The following is an 18,314-nucleotide window of genomic DNA, read 5'->3' on the forward strand; positions in this document are numbered from 1 at the left end:
CCAAGCTTGCCACGTTGTATGAATGCAATTTTCTCCAACCCCCCGCTTCATGAACATCTAGAACTTGAGCAATAACTAATTCCAGCTCCCACGTGCGATTTGCCATCAGAGCGCACTGCCCTGTCTTGTCAAGGGCCCCTCCAGCTCTTTGGGCGCAGGGATGGCGTGGGAGAGGGCGCCCCTGGCGTGCTTGTGGCTTCTCTCCTGAAGACGTACATTCGTGGCTGTCCCATCACTTCCTTCCCTCACCTCACTTTTTAGGAAAAATTGGTTTCCTTTTCTCATTCTTAAAAAATATTATGTACTATATTTTTAGTCGCAAACACAATATTATATATAAATATATATTTAATTTTTATATATATAAAGATAAATGTTTAAAAAAAGGGGGGGAAAGTGTCCTCTCTCTTGATACGGGCCCCGTGTGGTACAAAGTTGGTGGTGGCTGAGAGCAGCCATCCCGGCACCTGCTGGGGAAACCCAGAACAGCACAGGTTGCCCTGAACGCAGGAGGAACTGCGGGGGGGGGGGGGGGGGGGGAGGGGGGGGGTGGGAGGAGGCTTTGATCTGGATAGCATGGACTAACAAAACCCCTTCCTTTGTCAAGTGGATCAAGGTGCGGCTTTGGGTCGTTTTTTTTACTTCAAGCCCCCCCACCCTTAAACCTTCATATTACCTTCAATTCTCTCTGCTTTTAGGAGGGGAGAAGTGACTCCAGCTCTCCCTATTTGGTGGGAGGAGGCAAGAAGGTCCCCCTTTTAAGACTCAGCAACTCCTTGGCAGGAGGTGGGGGTAATGCCGGCACCAAGCAAGAGAAGGGGAGGTTTTGGGGGAGGGGGTTGAGAATGCCTGCCTTTCTGCTCTTTCTCCTTCCGCCCTGGACTTGCTGGCCGGAGCTGAGGAGCAGGGAAGAGGCCAAAGGGCCAAAGGGGAGGGAACTGAGTTGCCCCTTTGCCGCCACCTTGCTGTCTGAGGGAAGAGGAGCCCACCGAACAGGGGCACCACTGAAACGGGTGGCTTTGCGAGGCTGATGATCAGCAATATTGTAGCCGCTGCAGGTAGGGAAGAATCTAATCTCTCTCTCTTCACGCTGGTGGCAGCGAAGATAAAGTGTCATTTGGTTTCCCCTCCAATAAAGCAGCTAAAGATACACCTGGGAGCCTCTGGGAAGCAGGGCCTCCTCCAAGCAGCCTTCTCTGAGGGTGGAGCTCCCCAAGCATGGCAGCTCCCTGTCACCTGCTTGGCCTCACCTGGCCCTGGCCTACATGCCTTGGCCTCGCCTGGGCAGACACGGCTCTCGGCTGCAGGAAGGACGCTCCCCCGGGTTGATCTTCTGACCTAACCTGCAGAATGTGGGTGAGGAGCCTAATCTGACTACTAAGGAAGGGGCTGATGTAGTTGCTCTTATAATATAGTGTAGAAGACCCACCCCCACCCCCCAACTCATTGGCAGCTTCCAGTTTGGGGCACCGGTGTAATCTCCCTTCAGGCCAAAGGGACGGCCGGCCATCCACAGGCACCCACACTTTCTCCTGCCTCGCTCCGACTGCTTGGATTGCTTCACTCTGCCTTGTCCTTGGAGAGGCCAGGGAGGAAGAGCAGAGCCTCTGCCATTATTCCGGGAGAACGAGCAAGCGAGGGAGGCAGGGGGCTGTTTCAAAGGAACTGGGAGAGAAAGGACAAGAAGGCCCGAAGAAACTGCCCGAAGCAGAGGGGGAAAGAAACGGTGTGCAGATTGGGAATGAAGCAAGCCTTTTTTGGTCTTTGTGGTTCGGGGGAAAACCAGGCCCACTGCTCACCTTCCTCCTGGAGCTCATCCCAAGAGCAAACAACTGGGCTAGGATCATGCCAGGCGTGCCCTGGCAATCTTGCCATGTTATGCAAATCATACGCCTTCCAATGCCAAACACCCGGGAACACCTTGAAATGTTTCTTGGATGCTGCACATTTCTTTGCCTCTACGAAAGTGAAGCATCAGGGAAGCTTTTCTGATCTTTGGGGCTCCGTGGAAGCCGGAGACTGCTTTTCAGAGGACCCTGTCATCTAGTCCTAGGGGTCTCTGATATATGATGCAATTTTTTCCCTCTTCCCTTTTTATATTTTCCTATTGTGAGCAAATAGGCGCCTTTACTTGCTGAGTATGGCTTTTGCTGATTAGAACAATTTTTTAAAGCAAAAAAGAATAGCCTTTTTCTCAGAAACTCAATGTCACCTATTTTTGGAGCGTGAAACCCCAACGCTGAGGGATAGCAGTTTAATTAAATCATAGGACAGCTCACGTTAAGAGCTTGCCTGAAAATCTAAGGCCATTAAACGCTTCTCCTCCCCCATCTGCCCCCTCCTCCGCGTTGCAAAGATTATCAAATGAGCGTTCTCTTTTCTGCAGCATCCATAGATTATCACTGTACAATTCTGAATCTGCGTGAAGGTAACCCCTTTATTAGCTCAAGTCAAGAATGCCAAATCTTTTGCCAGCTGCAGTGTATGCCTCTCCCAGGGTGCCTGGCCTTCTTCACTGCGTCCATCCAGATGGGGCAGGCTTGGAAGATGGGGCTGAGGACCCCCACAAAGGAGGGCTGGCCTCTTGCTCTGGACCAGCAGTCCAGCCCTGGGCAATTCAACACCGTGAATTCTTTCGTTCCTGTTTTTTTCTCTTCTTTTCAGCTTTGTTTACCTTGTTTTTCTGACTCGGTGTGGCCTCTTATCTATTTAGGACTCTTAGAGGAGGACACATTTTTCATCCTCATTTAATTATCCCCTGGCTCTCCCAGGATTCCAATCACAGGGAAAGCAGAGGCACCTTTTAATTAAGCAGGTGGATCCTGGGACACCACAGAGCTGGAGTTAAAGAGACAGCCCGGCCGGAGGAGGATGGGAGAAGCTGGGCCAGAGAGCCTCCACTCAGTGATCTGGAAAGGGGCAATTGCCAACCCCTGCACAAGGGGGACCCCTTGGAAGGGGTGGGTGCTCTTGGCTGGCCATGGAAGGTTCCCCAGCTCCATCATCTGCCATGGGAGCCACCGGCTGGTTCCAGAGGAGGACAAGGAGGAAGGGGCAGCATTCCCCCAGGTCACGCTGTGGCTTGTGTCCTGCTAGCTCTGAAAGCTCCTTTGCAGAAAATGCCATTCCGGGGCCCGGAATGTGATTCCCCTGTGGCCCCTGGGTAAAGACAGGTGAAACACCGAGGCAGGCCGCTGCCCTGTGGTGAGTCAGGCAGGCAACTCAGGACATCAGAAGAACACTCAACTCTGGAAAGACTGTAAATTCCCCGTTTTGTGGGCATGTGTGTGTGTGTGTGTGCATGTACGTTTTTTGAAATCACACAATGGAAGAGAAGCTATGTGCCTGTCCAGGGGGACTGTGAGGGAGAAAAGATGTCACTTGAACCCTAAGCTGCAGGCGGTTTCCTTCTGCTAAACAAATCCCTAATTTTGTGGTTAGAAAAAAACAGCCTTCGGCCATTCCAGTTTTTCCTTATTTGTTCACTTGATGGCAGTGCTGGATCTCTGGAAAGCTGCCTTTGAAGGAAAGCTCTGAAGGCAGGCAGATCCCCTGGGATCCATTCCCAGAGAAAGCAAACCACCATTGACTAAGCCAACAGTGATTAGATCCAAAGCCTGCAGGTCTCAAGAGTCAAATTCCTCCCTGCCTGTGAGGGACCTTCCGCGACCCTGAGCTCCCCTGGGGGCTGGGGCAGACATCCTGGTGTGAAAAGGCGCCTGTTCCTTGAACAGAGATTTGGGGAGAGGAAGGGAACACCAGACCCTAACCCTCGGGTGCTTTTCCACTTTCATCAATCCCACCCTATTTCCCCCCAGGCATCTCTGCTCCTTTTTAAAAACAATCTTCATACAAATTCACACTAAAACATATTGGCAAATAGCTTGACACACTTTTTTCTCTGTGTGTATATTTTTCTTGCAAAACATGGGTTGGCAGGGTACATTTGAAGCTCGAAACATGCCCAGCAAGGAGGCTGAAGGACTTTCATTGGCATCTTGACGTGAATGGCTCTCATTATTTCCCATCTGCGCGTTGCGCAAATCCAGAAACTTGGCCAGCTGGTTTGGTGCCGTCGGGTGGGGGGGAAGGAGAGGAGAGGAGAGGGAGAGGGGGAAAGGCCATAAATCTATGTTCAATTATGCCAACCATTGTAAAATCCCCAGACACAGAAGAAGAAAGCAGTTGCTCAGCAGCCATTCCAGGTGGTTGGTGGGTTTTGCCTTTAAAAGAAAACTTGGCTGGTGTTTTCACTGTTAAGGAAAAGAGAGAATATTCCTGACAGCACCTGAACACTGTGCTAGCTCGCTTCCCAGGCTGAGAGGTGGCGGCTTGGGATTCTCCTGCTGACCCAGGAGCTGATTTTTCAGTTGCCACACATGGGAAAGGTGGGCTGTCCAAGCTCCACAAAAGCCCCTCTGGGACGTCTTGGCTTGCAAAGGGTCCAAATGTTTCTACAAGGATGATGGAAATAACCCAAAGCAACTGGCTCTTTTTCTTTGATAATTTTTTTTTATGAAGGAAACACTATTTATTATCTATTTATTTATTATAGTTTTATTCCTCAGTCGCATTTGGTTAACTCTACCAATGCAAATATTTTGGGAAGGGTGCGTGGAGCCCCTAGTAAGATCCGTTTTCTCTTTCCAGAGCGCCACAGGCAGCAGGAGAGAGGAGGGGAGAAGGACAGAGTCCAACAGGATGGGAAAGATACTTAATGCATAAATATCTGAATTTATTTTCTTTAGGCCTATTAGTCTAATAGGTCTAAAAATCAATAACCCGGGACCATGACTCTGCATTCTCAGACCACCGGCAGGTACAAGCATCCCTCTTCTGAAGGGACATTCTGTGCACAGTCCAGTTTCCACAGAACTAAAAATCAAAACAAAGACATCCCATCCCACCATTTAAGGCAGGAATTGCAGCTGATAGAAAACTGGACATGGTGCTAGAGGAAATGCCAACTCTCCTTGAAAAGGAGGCCCAATAATTTGATGTCATCCATACTCATAATCCCTGGGAACTGGGCAAGCGAGTGGCCTTCCTTCTCACAATCTGGACCCAAAGCCAAGAGGAAACTGCGGCTTGAGCAAAATCCCAGCAGCAAATATTAGTGTTGGGTGACTTTGAGTGACAGCCAGAGGCACAACTGCTCTTTCTGAAGAAGCCCCTCCCCAGGAGCCAGGTGAGAGAAGAACCCAGAAGTTCCTCAGCCAGCTCTCTTCCCAGCCAGCCGCCAGAAGGGGGTGCAAAAGTCCTGCCCCAGTCAGTGTGACTCTCCCATCCACCCCACCCCCCCCGCCGCCCCCCCCGCCCCCCCCACACACACCAGGCCTGCTCTTTGCAATGCTGAGGGAAGCTGCTCCGTTATTTTGAGCTTCACCTGTTGAGAAGCAGCATGAGAAACAAATGACAGGGACTGGGGGGTGGGGCTGGGGGCTGGGGGGTGGCACATTAACCGAGCTCTCCAGCGTGAGAATGGAAAGGCTGCCCAGGCCAGAGCGTTGGGGGCCCAGAGGCTGCCCAAGGGCCACTCGGTCTCCCTGGCTGCCTTTCTCAGCCAGCTGAATTTCAGTGTCCTCAAAGGGGAAAAGGGGGGGCACCCCCACACCCCACCCCGGAGCAAACTGCCCTCGGGGCCGCCTTGTGGCTGAAGGAAGCCTGAAGCTGGACCTGTTTCCCGAGGCTGCCCCCCCCCACCCCCAGAGGGTTTGGGGGAAAGGAGAAGGCCGATCCCACCAGGCTTCCTCTCACTGCCTCTGAGGAGAAAGAGCTGCAACAGACAGGAGAGGCGGCTGGTCTCCCACTTCCTATAGGAAGCATTTCCTGAAGAAAAAAACACGGATCGTATCACCCCCCCGCAGTCTCAGCTGCTGCAGAAATTGCCCCGAGGGACCCCTCTGAGCGGCAGGTTACGGCTCTGTCCAAGAAGGCTTCCAGTCCAGCCGGGGTCTCTATGACCCTGCGGGAGCCCCCCCCCCCCGCCCACCTTCATATCTGTCGCCTCCTCGGGAGGAAGATGCTCTGGATGCTGCCAATGCTGTCAGAGTCTAGATCTCCCAGGCAAGGGCTGGAATCGCGGCCAGGGTGAGGCAGAGGAAGGAGCTGGTGGCGGCGTGGTGGGCAACGTCACGCCAGAAGAGGTGAAGCTTCTTGGCATCTGGATGGAAGAGCCTGGCATCCTCCAAGGCGCCACGAGCCGCGAGGGTGGAGTTGCTATCCCCCGAGGCCACCACATCGAAGACGCATGAGTGGAAGTAGACGTCCTCCACTGGCAGCTTCTCCTTGCACAGCCGGTGGGCCTTCTCGGCACTGATGGTGCCGTGGCCGCAGCAGCTGTGGTGCCGGGAGATGCGCTGGCTGGGAGGGCAACCGCCCACGCACAGCTGCAGGTCCTGCTCCTCAGTGAAGGAGCCAGCCACCTCCTCGGCCACGCGGATGGAGAAGGACAGCTGCTTCCCTGCCCGGCGCACCACAATGGTGGTGCCGATGTAGGCCGCCCGGATCTCCACGTGCTGCCCGGGAGCCCGTTCGAGGATGCTGAGGCTGTCCCCGCCAGGCCGTTCCCCCCCGTTCAGCGAGCCATCCACAAAAGCCGCTGGGAGGTTGTCTGCCTCGGCCTGATAGACTTTCTGGTCAATGCACTCCTTCATGTTCTTGAAGATGATGGTGATCTGGAAAGAAGGGAAGAAGGTTGGCAGCTGCAGGAGGCAGCCCACAGCCCCACTACCCCGGAGTCAGGAGGAGCTGCATTTGGTTGAGCAGTGGGGGGGGGGGCTTCTCTCCACCCCTCCAGTTTGTCCCAAAGGCCCCGATCCCTGACCATCCATCTCCCCCCTTGGGACTCCTGGACGTTACTCCGAGGGACTCCTAATTCAGCTGCTGGAAGAATTTGCAGAGGGCAGGCCTGAGCCCCAAATTCCCTCCTTCTCCCGCCCCACCCTTTCCAGAGCAGCCGCCTCCGCCTCCAGGTCACCTTGCTGGTCGCCGTGGCGTTGGATCCCTTGGCCACGGGGGAGTGGGTGGCCTGGGCAAACAAGTAGTGGTTGTCCAGCAGCGGCCAGGAGCCCTCCACGCGGCAGGTGTGGAAATCGTCCCCAAAGGTCCGGACGTGGGGGTCCCCGAAGGAAGCGCAGTGCCGGTAGGTGGGTGGGCGGCCGTGCTTGTGGGCAAAGGCCTTCTCGTAGCTGCAGAGGTCTGTGGCCCTGGCCCCAGGGGGGTGGGGGGGGTGGGGTGCCGGGCTGGGCCCCTCCTTGGAGCAGTTGTGCTGGGCCATGAGGTCCTCAATGCCGTGGACAGCCAGGTGGAAGGCCAGGTCCCCACGGCAGGTGCGGGCCGTGTGGCGGGTGCAGCGGGCATAGGCACGCAAGGCCAGGCAGTGGGCCACCCTCCTGCCAGGACCCCGCAGGGGGAGTGTGGAGGCCACATACTCCGAGTTGCAGCGCAGGATCCTGCAGCGGGTTTGCACTGTGTGGAACGAAAAGAGCTGTGATGAGTGCACAGTGCCAGGCGCCCCCCAAGAATGGCAGCCCCCCTGCCACCTTCCCTCCTCTCACCGTATCTGCAGAGCAGGAGGAGGAAGAGCGTTTTCAGAAGGAAGCCTCTGCCCGGAAAGTGTAGGGGTGGCAGCCTTGGCAAGCAAGGGGGTCCCCCACTCCAATCCATGCAGCCTCGGAGGGAAGCTGCTTACTCGCACTGCTCCTGGCCTCTGGAAAAGACCCGGGTTCAAGGAAGGCCTCCCGCACCTGGTCCTGCGCCTGCCTTTCCCAGAACATCGGAGAGGGCCGTGCGAGGAGGCCACGCGCGATCGACCCTAGTCCTTCTCTGGAAAGCGCCTTGGCCAGCCTCCCACGTGGGCACCCAGTGTCTTCCTCGGGGCTCCGGCTGTGGGCATTTTGTGGAAGGGAGAGGAGAGGGCCTTTGGCAGCAGCTGCAGGCCCTGCAACACGATCCCTCCCCCAGAGGCAGCGTCCGAGGCAGAGGCTGTAAATAGGCCTTGCTGTTTCAGATCCCCTAAGCAGAAGCGGGGGGGGGGGGTATTTTAGGCTCAACCCTGTCGCATATTTGCACATATGCCGACAGGTGTGTGCAGAATATACACGAGCAAATGAAGGCTCTCAGGAACTCCAGCGTGTCCTTAAGTAGAGCTTTCCTCCCCTTTGTGCCTTTTTGTGCTGTTTGTGCATCTCTGGGCATCTGACCGTCTCCGCTGGGTGGTCGCGCAATGAAAGGAGGGCACTTTGTCCTCACCCGGGCCAATTGTGCCCCCCCAAGCCCCCTTTGAGGCAGTGAGAGGAGGTTCGGTTGAAACAAAAACCATTTCAAGGGAGAAGCTGGGAGGGGCGCACTGCTTCCCACGGTCACCGGGGGATTGGGTGCAGGCAGGCAGAGGGTAAAGTGCTCCAGGACCCGTTTTGTGTGTGTCTGCAGGTCTCCTTCCTGACACTGACCAGGTGCACACTGCCCCAGTCCCAATCTCCCTGCCTGCTGTCTCCAAGAAGGGACAAGGTCTGGTCAGGAGAGGTTCCGTCTGCTTCTGGGAGGCAAAATGGCCAGAGGCCGGAGTCTTCTCACCTGGGGGTGAACCTCGAGTTCTTCTTGTGAGCAGCGTGGAGTTTGGGGATCCCCTTTCAGGCCATCGTCGCCCAGAATTTCCCCTGGAGGCAGAGGGACGTTCTGGAGAAGGCGGGCAGGACGCTCCGAAGGTCACAAGCAGCCCAGAGGCCTTGGCTGGGGATTAAAGGGCGGGTGACAGAGACCCTCCCCCAATGCTCAGCCCTTCCCTTTCCCCCAGAGACATGGGACAGGAGGTTTGGCTGTGGCGCTGGTTCACACCCATGCAGAGACCATTTGGGAAAAGGTTGTGAAAGCCGGCTGCAGACCCACTGGGCCCTCCGCCTCCCTCGCTTCTGAGAGCAGGGGGCTGCAACCGAGAAGTCAAGAGACAGGCACACCTGTTCCTCTGCGGCTGTCATCCCTGGATGGGGGCAGTCAAAGCCCTGGGGGAGGACGCGAGGAGAGAGCCAAAAAAAGACTGCGCAGATGGACTGAGATTCCGGCACCGGCAGCCGCGTGGAGACTCTGGCGAACCGTCCCGGCTGGCTCCCGGCTGGCTCCTGGGTGCTGGGTGGGAGGAGCGTCCCCACGCAAAGCCTTTGATCTCCTCCTGGAGAGAAATGATGGGTGCCTGTATTCAAAAGAGGGAACGGACAAGGGGTTTTCCAACCCGAGGCACGCACTCATGCACGCACCCACCCCCCTTGTGCTGCAATGTAGCCCTCTGTGGTCCCGTCTGAGATTCCTCCCGTTTGCCCCACATTCCAATGGCCACGGCTGAGCCTCCCCCTGAAGAGGCGTCTACCAAGGCCGCTCCTGGGAAAGCCTTCCGCTTCCTCCCCACGTCTGTCCCAGGAGCTCCACGGTTGGCATTACTGCAAAGCCTCTGGATTCTGGCTCAGCTTGGACGGCCTTCAGCGGAAGCCCAAAACCAATGTCCCGAGCAGGCTCTTCGCTGAGGACTCGCAGGGCCGCAAAGCTGTGCATCCAATGCCTGGGCAAGTCCCTTTCCTTCAGCCTTGGGTCTACTACGGTCTTTGTCTTGTCCCCCTTTCTCTAGTCAGGCTGGCTGCCGACCCCCCTGCCCTGCCAAGAGAGCTTTCCTTCTCCAGCCAAGCAACACAGGACACTGCTATCCCCAGGTCCTCTGCGGACAGTTTGTCTGGATGAACTTTGGGGCCTTGGCTCCCACCCAAGGAGCAGGTGAGCCATGGAAGCAGGTGACTCGGGCTTAAGAAGGGCTGTCAGTTCAAACTCCATTGTGATGTCTGACTGTGAAGTCATCACATCGGTTGGAAAGGAAGGCTGGAGACCCTCAGAGCAAGGAGAGGCCCAAGTGCCCAGCTCTCGGCAAGGAAGACGATGCCATGATCCCTAGGAAAAATCTAAGCCCCGGTCATCCAGCTTTTTGATCCTAGAAGAAGAAAAGGGGAGACACTTGCATCTCTCATGAGAACGGCCACCTCCTTCCACTCCTGAGTCAGTCACCCTCTGGGACATCACCATGCCTAAGCAAAATGGCCTGGCTATCGGGATTGACCTTGGAACCACCTTCTCCTGCGTGGCTGTCTGTCAACACGACAAAGTAGAGATCATTGCCAATGACCAGGGGAAGCGGACTACGCCCAGCTATGTGGCCTTCACCAACACAGAACACCTGATTGGGGACCCAGCCAAGAGCCAAGCCTCTCTCAACCCTCAAAACACAGTGTTCGATGCCAAGCGGCTGATTGGCCGCAAGTACGAGGATGCCGCTGTCCAGGAGGACATGAAACAATGGCCGTTTACTGTGGTGAGCCACGAGGAGAAGCTAAAAGTCCAGGTCTCCCACAAAGGCAAACAACGGACCTTCTACCCTGAGGAGATCTCCGCCATGGTCTTGGCCAAGATGAAGCAAACAGCTGAGGCCTACCTGGGCTCCTCTGTTTCCCAGGCCATCATCACAGTGCCCGCCTATTTCAGTGATGCCCAGCGGCAGGCCACCATTGATGCCGGAGTCATTGCAGGCCTCCAGATCCTAAAGCTCCTGAATGAGCCCACGGCGGCTGCCATTGCCTACGGCCTGGATGCCAGAAACCAAGAGGCAGGTGGTCGAAACATTCTCATTTTTGACCTGGGTGGAGGCACCTTTGATGTTTCTATACTTTCCGTGGAGGACGGCATCTTTGAAGTCAAGGCCACTGCAGGAGACACCCGCCTGGGCGGGGAGGACTTTGACAAGAGGCTGGTGACCTACCTTGCAGAGGAGTTCAAGAAGAAGCACAGGAGAGACCTTCATCAGGACAAGAAGGCTCTGCAGAGGTTGAAGACAGCCGCTGAGAGGGCCAAATGCACCTTGAGTTCCTGCACCAGTGCCAGCATCTCTGTGGACTCCCTCTTCCAAGGGGTTGACTTCCACACCACCCTCACCCGGGCACGGTTCGAGGACCTCTGCTCTGATCTATTTCGAGCCACCCTGAAGCCCCTCGAAAGGGCCCTGAGAGACGCCAAGATGAGCAAAGGGGATATCAAGGACATCGTACTGGTTGGGGGCTCCACCCGCATCCCCAAGATCCAGAAGCTGCTGAAGGACTTCTTCAATGGCAAGGAGCTGAACAAAGGCATTAACCCTGATGAAGCTGTGGCTTACGGGGCAGCCGTCCAGGCCGCCATCTTGACGGGCAACCGGACGGCCAAGATGCAGAATATGTTCCTTCTGGATGTCACCCCTTTGTCTCTGGGAATCAATACTCAAGGAGGAGTCATGGCAACCATCATAAAGCGCAACTCACCTGTCCCAACAAAAGAGGTCATGGAATTCACCACGACTGAGGATGACCAGGACACCATCTTGTTCATGGTGTATGAGGGAGAACGGGCCTTGACCAAACACAACCACCTTTTGGGCATGTTCACCTTGAAAGGCATCCCCCCAGCCCCCTGTGGTGTCCCGGTCATCCTGGTCACCTTCTCCATTAACGAGAACAACATACTGACCGTCTCAGCCAAGGATGTGGAAACAGGGAACACCAGCCACTTGACCATCTCGGACACCCGTGGGCGCCTGGGCAAGGAGGAAATAGAGACGATTGTGCAGACGGCGGAGGAATTCCGGGCAAACGACCTGAGCCAGCAGGAAAAGATTGAAGCCATGAACTCCTTGGAGTCCTGCACCCTGGAGCTCAAGAGGGTGGCGGAAGAGCAGCTCCTGGATGGGAAGGCCAAGAGGAGGATGCTGGAGATGTGTGACGGTGCTGCCTCTTGGCTGGAGGGGAACCCCCTGGCAGAGAAAGAGGAATGCGAGAGGCGGCAGAAGGACCTGGAAGAAGCCTGGGACTCAGTCTACCCCGGCCTCAGCCCAGGCGAGGGGGCAGAAGAGCAGGTGGAAGGAGACTCCAAGGCCGCTGAGCCGAAGGAAGACATGGAATGAATCGGCCGAGTGCCAGAGTACATTGTTCCACCCAAAGGGCGCATTAAAACTATGGGTAAAAGAGGAGTCCTTCTCTGACTGCAGCCATTTCGTTTCTCGCTAGTAGCTTTTAGGCCCAAATCAGCTCATGAGCAAGTCACGTGGCTTAGCAGGAAGGCCAAAGCAAGAGAAGAGGCATCAAGGGTGGGCCAGGCAAGTCACCCGAGTGGCTGCCCAGCTGACCAAAGTCTCCTGCCTCGGCCTAAGTAGAGGGCCAAGTCCACTTCTCCAAGGTGGCTTCTCCCTTTGTAATATCTTGAGCCCCGCAAGGTGCCTTCTCCAAAGTGCAAGAAAACAAGAGCCACACAGCTCGGCTTGCTCTCTCTTCGTCTGGCTCTTGACACAGGCTAGAAGGTCATGGCGAAGTTAGTGACTCAGAGGTGGTCCTTGGGTGACCCTCCGTCCCAGGACAGCCACTACAGCTAAAGGATGGAGCACACCTGGACTTTCAGAAGTCTTACTTTATGTCAGTGAATCCTCATTTTCTCTAGAAGCTTTTGAACGAGTGTTTAGTTCACATTCTCCAGGAGTGGGGTGGGTTCTCTGTCCCATTTAAGGATTTCGTTGGTTTGTCTGCCTCTGAAACCCACCACAAATGGGATCTGGATCAGGGACAAAAAACACAGCCAGACCCTCTGCCCAAAGGCAGCCTGCACTTACCCAGGAGGCCCAGCACTGTCCGTTTTCCCAAGGGTGGCTGGGAGCAGGGAGTCAAGAGAAAAGGCCCCGTCTTCCCCAGGGGGAAACAGGGGTGGGCTCTGCAGCAGAATCTCCCCTGGGAAACAGAAGAAAAAAAGGGGCTGCCATCTGCTGGGGACGCTGAGCCGGGAGGGGCCCATTGTGACAGGCACCGTGATGGGCAAGGGTGTCTGCCCTCTGAAGAAAAGGCCAGGAGGAGGAAGGGGGAGGGGGCGCAGGGCCCAAGAAGAGCTGCCCCCTGGGTGGGATTGCCAATTTCCCATCGTTGGCTGAAGGCCAGGGGCTGCTCAGGGAAAGAGCCACCTATGGGAGCTGACCTCAGCCATGCAGACACGCCCAGGCCCACCTCCAGACCAGAGACTCCCTCCGGGTTGGGACCAGACACGGTCAGAATTTACCCCAAAGGTCCGGCCGTGGGGATTGACCTGGGCACCACCAAATCCTGCGTGGCAGTCTGCCAGAGGGGGAGGGTGGAGATCCTGGCCAATGACCACAACAGCCGCACCACCCCCAGCTGCGTGGCTTTCACGGAGAGGGAGCGCCTGGTGGGGGAACCGGCAGAACTCCAGGCCAGCCTCAATCCAGAAAACACCATCTATAATGTGAAGCGGCTGATCGGCCGCAGGTACGATGACCCGTCAGTGCAATCGGGACTGAAGAACTGGCCGTACCATGTGGTGGAGGCTGGCAACGGCAAGGCCAAAGTCCAGGTGTCCCACCGAGGGGTGGAGAGGGTTTTGTACCCGAGGAGATCTCCGCCATGGTGCTCTACAAGCTGAAGCAGGTAGCCGAGGCTTCCTTAGGCCGCCCAGTCACCCAGGCTGTCATCACGGTCCCAGCGTACTTCAGCGATGCCCAGCGCCAGGCCACCATGGATGCGGGGGCAATGGCGGGGCTCCATATCCTGAGTTTAGTCAGCGAGCCCACTGCAGCTGCGGTGGCTTATGGGCTCAAGGAGACCCGCCAGCGTAAGGGGAAGAGAAACATCCTCATCTTTGATCTGGGTGGGGGCACCTTTGATGTCTCCATCCTCACTGCCCAGGACGGTGTCTTTGAAGTGGTGGCTACAGCGGGTGATTCCCACTTGGGTGGGGAGGACTTTGATGAGAGGCTGGCCAACCAGCTCGCCCAAGAGTTCAAGAACAAGTTTCAGGAGGATCCCGCCGAGAGCAGGAAGGCGATGCAGAGACTGAAGGCGGCCTGTAAGAAGGCCAAACAGACCCTGAGTTCGAACACGACTGCCACTGTCTCCGTTGACTCGCTCTACAAGGGCATCGACTTCCACACCACGGTCACCCGGGCTTGCTTCGAAGATTTGTGTTGCGACCTCTTTCAGGCAACCATGGTTCAGGTGCAGCAGGTGCTAGAGGAAGCTGGGCTCAAGAAGAGCCAGGTGCATGAGATTGGGCTCGGGGGAGGCTCCACGCACATCCCCATGATCCAGAGGCTCCTGTCCAAATTCTTTGATGGACAGAGGTTGTGCAAAAGCATCAGCCCCGAGGAAGTGGTGGCCCACGGGGCAGCCATCCAAGCCGCTGTTCTGACGGGCCACCGATACCAAAACCTGCAGAACCTTCTCCTCCTGGATGTGACTCCCATCTCCTTAGGGCTAGAGACGGTGGGGGGTGTGATGGACGTCCTGGTCAAACGCAACTCTCCCATTCCCACAAAAGAGAGCAGGGACTTCTCCACCACGGAAGACCAGCAGAGCAGTCTCTTCCTGCAGATCTACGAAGGGGAGCGGATGCTGACCAAGCACAACCGTCTGCTGGGCACCATCACCCTGAGCGGCCTTCAACCAGCACCACGAGGCGTCCCAGTTATTGTGGTCACCTTTCAGATTGACCACAACAACATCCTCACTGTTTCAGCCACGGAGAGAAGCACGGGCAACAAGAAAGGGCTCACCATCACTGACACCCGGGGCCGGTTGGATCGGGAAGAGATGGAGAGGATCCTCCAGGAGGAGGAGGAACAGTGAGCGCAGGAGAAACTGGAGGAGGAGAAGCTGGAAGCCCTCAACGCCTTGGAGGCTAGCACCCTCCATCTCAAGAGGGCGGCGGCGGCGGAGAAACCCCTGGACGACCGGGCCAAGCGGAGGCTGCTGGAAATATGTGAGGAGACGGCTGCGTGGATGGAGGACAACCGGCTGGCACCCAGGAAGGCCTACGAGGAGCGGAAGAAGGAGCTGGAGGGCGTCTGCAGCGCCATCCTCACTCACTTCAGCACCCGAGAAGCCCAGCAGGAAAAGCCGAAGGAATCCTAGCTCCAGACCTCTGGAGGAGCATATTAAAAAAAGAAAACGGAGGTATTCATGTTCTCCTCCTCCTCACAAGAGAGTCCTGGTAGGCCAGAGTGGCAGAGCGGCTTTGATGCCTTGGCCAGACCAGGAGCTGAGCAAACAAGAGGCAGCCCCGCGCCCCAGTCCACAATCCCCCCAGCCCCCCCTCCACTGGGCCCCAGTGACAGCAGAGGATGGGGCCAGCGCTGTGACCGCTCCAAAGGGATCGCACCAGGCCTGGGGAGGGGGGCAGCCACAACAGGGTGTGTGTGTGCTTGTATTGTGGACAGCAAGCAGAGTGGAGGCTGGAATGGCCATGCTGGACTCTAGGGCAGTTGAGTGGGCCCCACTGAGTGGGCTTCAAAAGAAGTCCCCATGCCGCACCTAAGACAAGCGAGGACTCCAGCACCAGCTATTTGGAAGCCTCCCCGCTCCCCTCTTAAGACCCCCTGGAGATAAAAGGAGCCCTGGAGATCCAGGCTGTGTGAAACACAAATGTTGCTCCTGGAGGACTGAGTGGCTGCCACCCCCTCAGGAATGAGCATCATGTGCTGAGAATCCCCCCTCCCCAAATTAGCCAGGGATTTGCCTTTGTGGCTGCCACATTCAGAGAGGGAAGAGGAAGACATCAACTGCCCCAGATAGGGAGTCACTGGAGGGCCCTTTAGCTGCCCCAGATAGGGAGATGCTCTCGCTTTTATTGGGAAAAGAAAGTGTGGACAGCCCTTAACTGACAGGCAGGGGCAGGGAAAGGGCTCCTTTGCAAAGCCATTGCAGGAAGGTCCTGCAGCAGACAGGGGGCCCAAGGCTTAGGGGGAGGACTGTGGATTTGTGCTGGAACCTGGGGGACGGGGGTCTTGCATTGTGCGTGGAGAGACCAGAGATTCTCAAAGGAGGATCAGCCTCTCTGTCCTGCAGCCTGAGAAAGACAGAAGATCCGGGGAGACAGGGCTGAAGGAGGCATCAAGCAAAGAGCCCCCCAAGGAGTCATGCTCAGAATGTAACAGGAACATTGCCTGAGGTCACAGGGATTGCATGGATATTTGTGCAGAAATGGCAGTCACACCTCGGATCTCCTGGGTGCCTCCCAGCCAGGGTGGAGCCTCTGGCTGAGATGGGGGGCTAGGGGCTGCCCCAGTCACGGGACTCAGCTTGGACTGGGATTGTTCGCATCACCTCACTGAGGAGAGTGCGGGGTGGTGGGGAGGAGCTGGGGGGAACAGAAGCAGGAAGTAATGACCTCTTTTCTCCTGCTGGACAAGCGGTTTTGCTTTTGCCCGACCAGCTTGGAGACCCGTTCACGGGAACCTGGCCGGCCTGGCAGAAAGCGCAAGAAAGGCTCGCCCGCCACCTGGTGGACAAATGCGGGCCTGGGCCGACCCCTTGGGGGGCCCAGTCCGGTCTCGGGAGGGGTGGGTAATGGGATGTATGCGCTGCACCTGGCCACAGGTGAGCCCCGGGGGGGGATTTCCTTGCTGAGGACCAGGAGGCGCGCTGACAGTCGCTACAGAAGGAAAATCTACCTGCGGCACACCTGGAGGCCAGGAGCGGGCGCCAGGGAGGCGCTTCCCGCTGGAGGAGGCTGCGCGGTGCCCGGATCGGCGCAGTGAGGTCATAATCGCCCCTTCCCGGAGACACAGCGCGCTCGGGAAGAAAGAAAAGAACGGCGAACCTGCGCTTCCAATACAGGTGAGACAAACCGAAGGGAGAGACAGATAGTTTGGGGTGCCCGGCCGCGAAGGCTACGCTATGTGGGGTTCCCATCAGCCCGCTCTGGGCGGGTCTCCGAGGCCAGAAACCGGCTTTTCCCCATCGGGCCCAGCCAAGACTACGGCTCCCAGAATGCATCAGAGCGTGAAAAGAGGGGCCGGCTCCTCGAGGCTGCCGGGAAGTGTAGTGCCGTTGGCGCCCCTCGGGTAGGCAGGAGCTCGGTTTCCCGGCAGCGGCGAGACGGGGTCAGCGCGTAGGCCAGGAAGGGACGCGATTTGGAGGTCGATCTCGGAGGTGGGGCCCGGCAGGTGAGAGACACCTTGGGCGGTGCTCGCGGCGCCCGTCCGAGGCTCCTCTGCGCGCCCTTCCGAAGCCGGGCGTGGGCGGGGGCGGGGGCGGGTGGGCTGCAAACCTTCGGTCCGCTGGGCTGCCCTTGGCACTCGAGGAGGCGGCCGCCCAGCCGGGCTTCCTGCGCTTCGGTCGCGGTCCTTGCCGCCTTGGGCTGGCCGCAGCCTGCAGGGAGGTAGAGAGCGAGGCCCCGACCCTCCGGCGTTTGTCTTGCAGCTCCTCCAGCCGAGTCGCCAATGCTCCCCTCCAGCCTGCCGGCGCTCGGCCGTGCCCTCCGCTGCCCGGCCTTCTCCGCCGGACGCGCGGCGCTGAGCGGCCCGGCCGTGGAGAAGCCGGTGGAATCGGGCATCCGGACCAAGCTTCAGGCGGCTCTGGAGCCTCTCCACCTGGAGGTCATCAATGACAGCCACCTGCACGCCGTGCCCCGCGGCTCCGAGACCCACTTCCGGGTGGTGGTGGCCAGCCAGCGCTTCGAGGGCCTTTCGCTCATCCATCGGCACCGGCTGGTCAATGACCTCCTGCAGGAAGAGCTGGCTGGCCCCGTCCACTCCCTCTCCATCCAGGCCAAGACCCCCAGCAGTGGGAGAAGAGCTCCAAAGCCAGCCAGAGCCCCCAGTGCCTGGGAGGGGCCAAGCACGACCCACGTGTGGCCGACAAGTTGGGAAAGACGAGGCAGCAGGTGCACAGTGGGCTGGAGGGCCAAGCTGGGCCCTGACAGCAGCCCCCTCGACAGGTCCCCCTTCAGCCAAAGCCCGTGCCTCCTCCTGGTCTGAGCTGCCTAGAGCATCCCTGGGTGGCATGTTTTGTGCCCGCTTGGCTCACTGCCCTGCCTGTGTGATGTCCACTGAAGCCTATTAAACGCCTTGGGCTTTCCTCCCTCTGCCTGCTCAGTTTTGGGGGGAGGGAGGCGGCTATTGGGGGGGGAGCTGTTCTTCCCCGGAGGAGGAAAAGAGGGTCGCGGTTTCTTTCCCTCCCCTTGGCAAGGGGTTCCCAGGAAGGAGCATTGGCGGAAATGGCAGCAGGGTCAAGTAGCCATTTGCTCCCTGGCCCTCCCTGGCCCTGCGCTCTGGCGGAAATGTTGGTCCAATGGCCTCTAGTGGGAACTGCAGCTTAGCCCGGGTAGCGCCCCCCCACCCAGGAGGCTGCCAGGTTGGCCATAGCGCAGACTAAAACACCATCCCTCATCAAGTAGGAGCAGGCTCAGTGGGCCCCTGCTCGGCTGGCCCTGGAGCTTCCTGGCCGATAGCAGAAGAGCCTGAACCCCAGCCT

General features: G+C 57.6%; 4 protein-coding genes across 6 annotated transcripts; 3 read left to right on the forward strand and 1 right to left on the reverse strand.

Annotated features, from left to right (window-relative positions):
- Positions 1 to 4,547: 4,547 nt before the first annotated feature.
- On the reverse strand, positions 4,548 to 16,816 carry HJV (hemojuvelin BMP co-receptor). 3 transcript variants are annotated; one of them, XM_026685964.2, is made up of 4 exons: positions 8,578 to 9,115; positions 7,560 to 7,711; positions 6,980 to 7,470; positions 4,548 to 6,677 (listed from the first exon to the last, which is right to left on the reverse strand). In XM_026685964.2, the coding sequence occupies exons 2-4, from the start codon at positions 7,666 to 7,668 to the stop codon at positions 6,054 to 6,056; spliced, it is 1,224 nt and encodes a 407-aa protein (XP_026541749.1). In that variant the 5' UTR covers positions 7,669 to 7,711; positions 8,578 to 9,115; the 3' UTR covers positions 4,548 to 6,053. The 3 variants fall into 3 exon arrangements, with proteins under 3 accessions (XP_026541749.1, XP_087799743.1, XP_087799742.1); XM_087943617.1 differs by lacking the exon at positions 8,578 to 9,115 and adding an exon at positions 16,522 to 16,816 and having other exon boundaries at positions 4,752 to 6,677; XM_087943616.1 differs by lacking the exon at positions 8,578 to 9,115 and adding an exon at positions 16,511 to 16,816 and having other exon boundaries at positions 4,752 to 6,677.
- LOC113424307 (heat shock 70 kDa protein 1-like) lies at positions 9,869 to 11,968 on the forward strand. The gene has a single exon (XM_026685952.2). It carries the CDS (start codon positions 10,064 to 10,066, stop codon positions 11,966 to 11,968), a length of 1,905 nt encoding a protein of 634 aa, XP_026541737.1. The 5' UTR covers positions 9,869 to 10,063.
- Positions 12,436 to 15,388, forward strand: LOC113424339 (heat shock 70 kDa protein-like). Its single transcript, XM_087943615.1, is given in 3 exon segments — positions 12,436 to 12,735; positions 12,772 to 13,438; positions 13,441 to 15,388. Coding segments are annotated over 2 exon segments (1,959 nt in total). The 5' UTR covers positions 12,436 to 12,735; positions 12,772 to 13,011; the 3' UTR covers positions 14,973 to 15,388.
- A 45-nt stretch (positions 16,817 to 16,861) lies between the features above and the next one.
- On the forward strand, positions 16,862 to 17,921 carry BOLA1 (bolA family member 1). Its single transcript, XM_087943618.1, is given in 3 exon segments — positions 16,862 to 17,005; positions 17,262 to 17,612; positions 17,615 to 17,921. Coding segments are annotated over 2 exon segments (477 nt in total). The 5' UTR covers positions 16,862 to 17,005; positions 17,262 to 17,281; the 3' UTR covers positions 17,761 to 17,921.
- The last annotated feature ends 393 nt before the right edge of the window (positions 17,922 to 18,314 follow it).

This window comes from Notechis scutatus, chromosome 14 (assembly GCF_049901735.1).
Source record: "Notechis scutatus isolate UNSWTSFEM ecotype Mainland chromosome 14, rNotScu1.2, whole genome shotgun sequence".
In the NCBI taxonomy this organism is placed as follows: Eukaryota; Metazoa; Chordata; class Lepidosauria; order Squamata; family Elapidae; genus Notechis; species Notechis scutatus.

What these genes read in the sequence shown, in the direction of transcription:
- HJV (XM_026685964.2), bottom strand. Translation starts at nt 7,668, where the DNA reads ATGGATTGGAGTGGGGGACCCCCTTGCTTGCCAAGGCTGCCACCCCTA. An exon ending in CCTCCTGCTCTGCAGATACG is followed by an intron (nt 7,471 to 7,559) that starts GTGAGAGGAGGG and finishes CGTTCCACACAG; the next exon opens with TGCAAACCCGCTGCAGGATC. An exon ending in ACGCCACGGCGACCAGCAAG is followed by an intron (nt 6,678 to 6,979) that starts GTGACCTGGAGG and finishes CCTTCTTTCCAG; the next exon opens with ATCACCATCATCTTCAAGAA.
- LOC113424307 (XM_026685952.2), top strand. Translation starts at nt 10,064, where the DNA reads ATGCCTAAGCAAAATGGCCTGGCTATCGGGATTGACCTTGGAACCACC.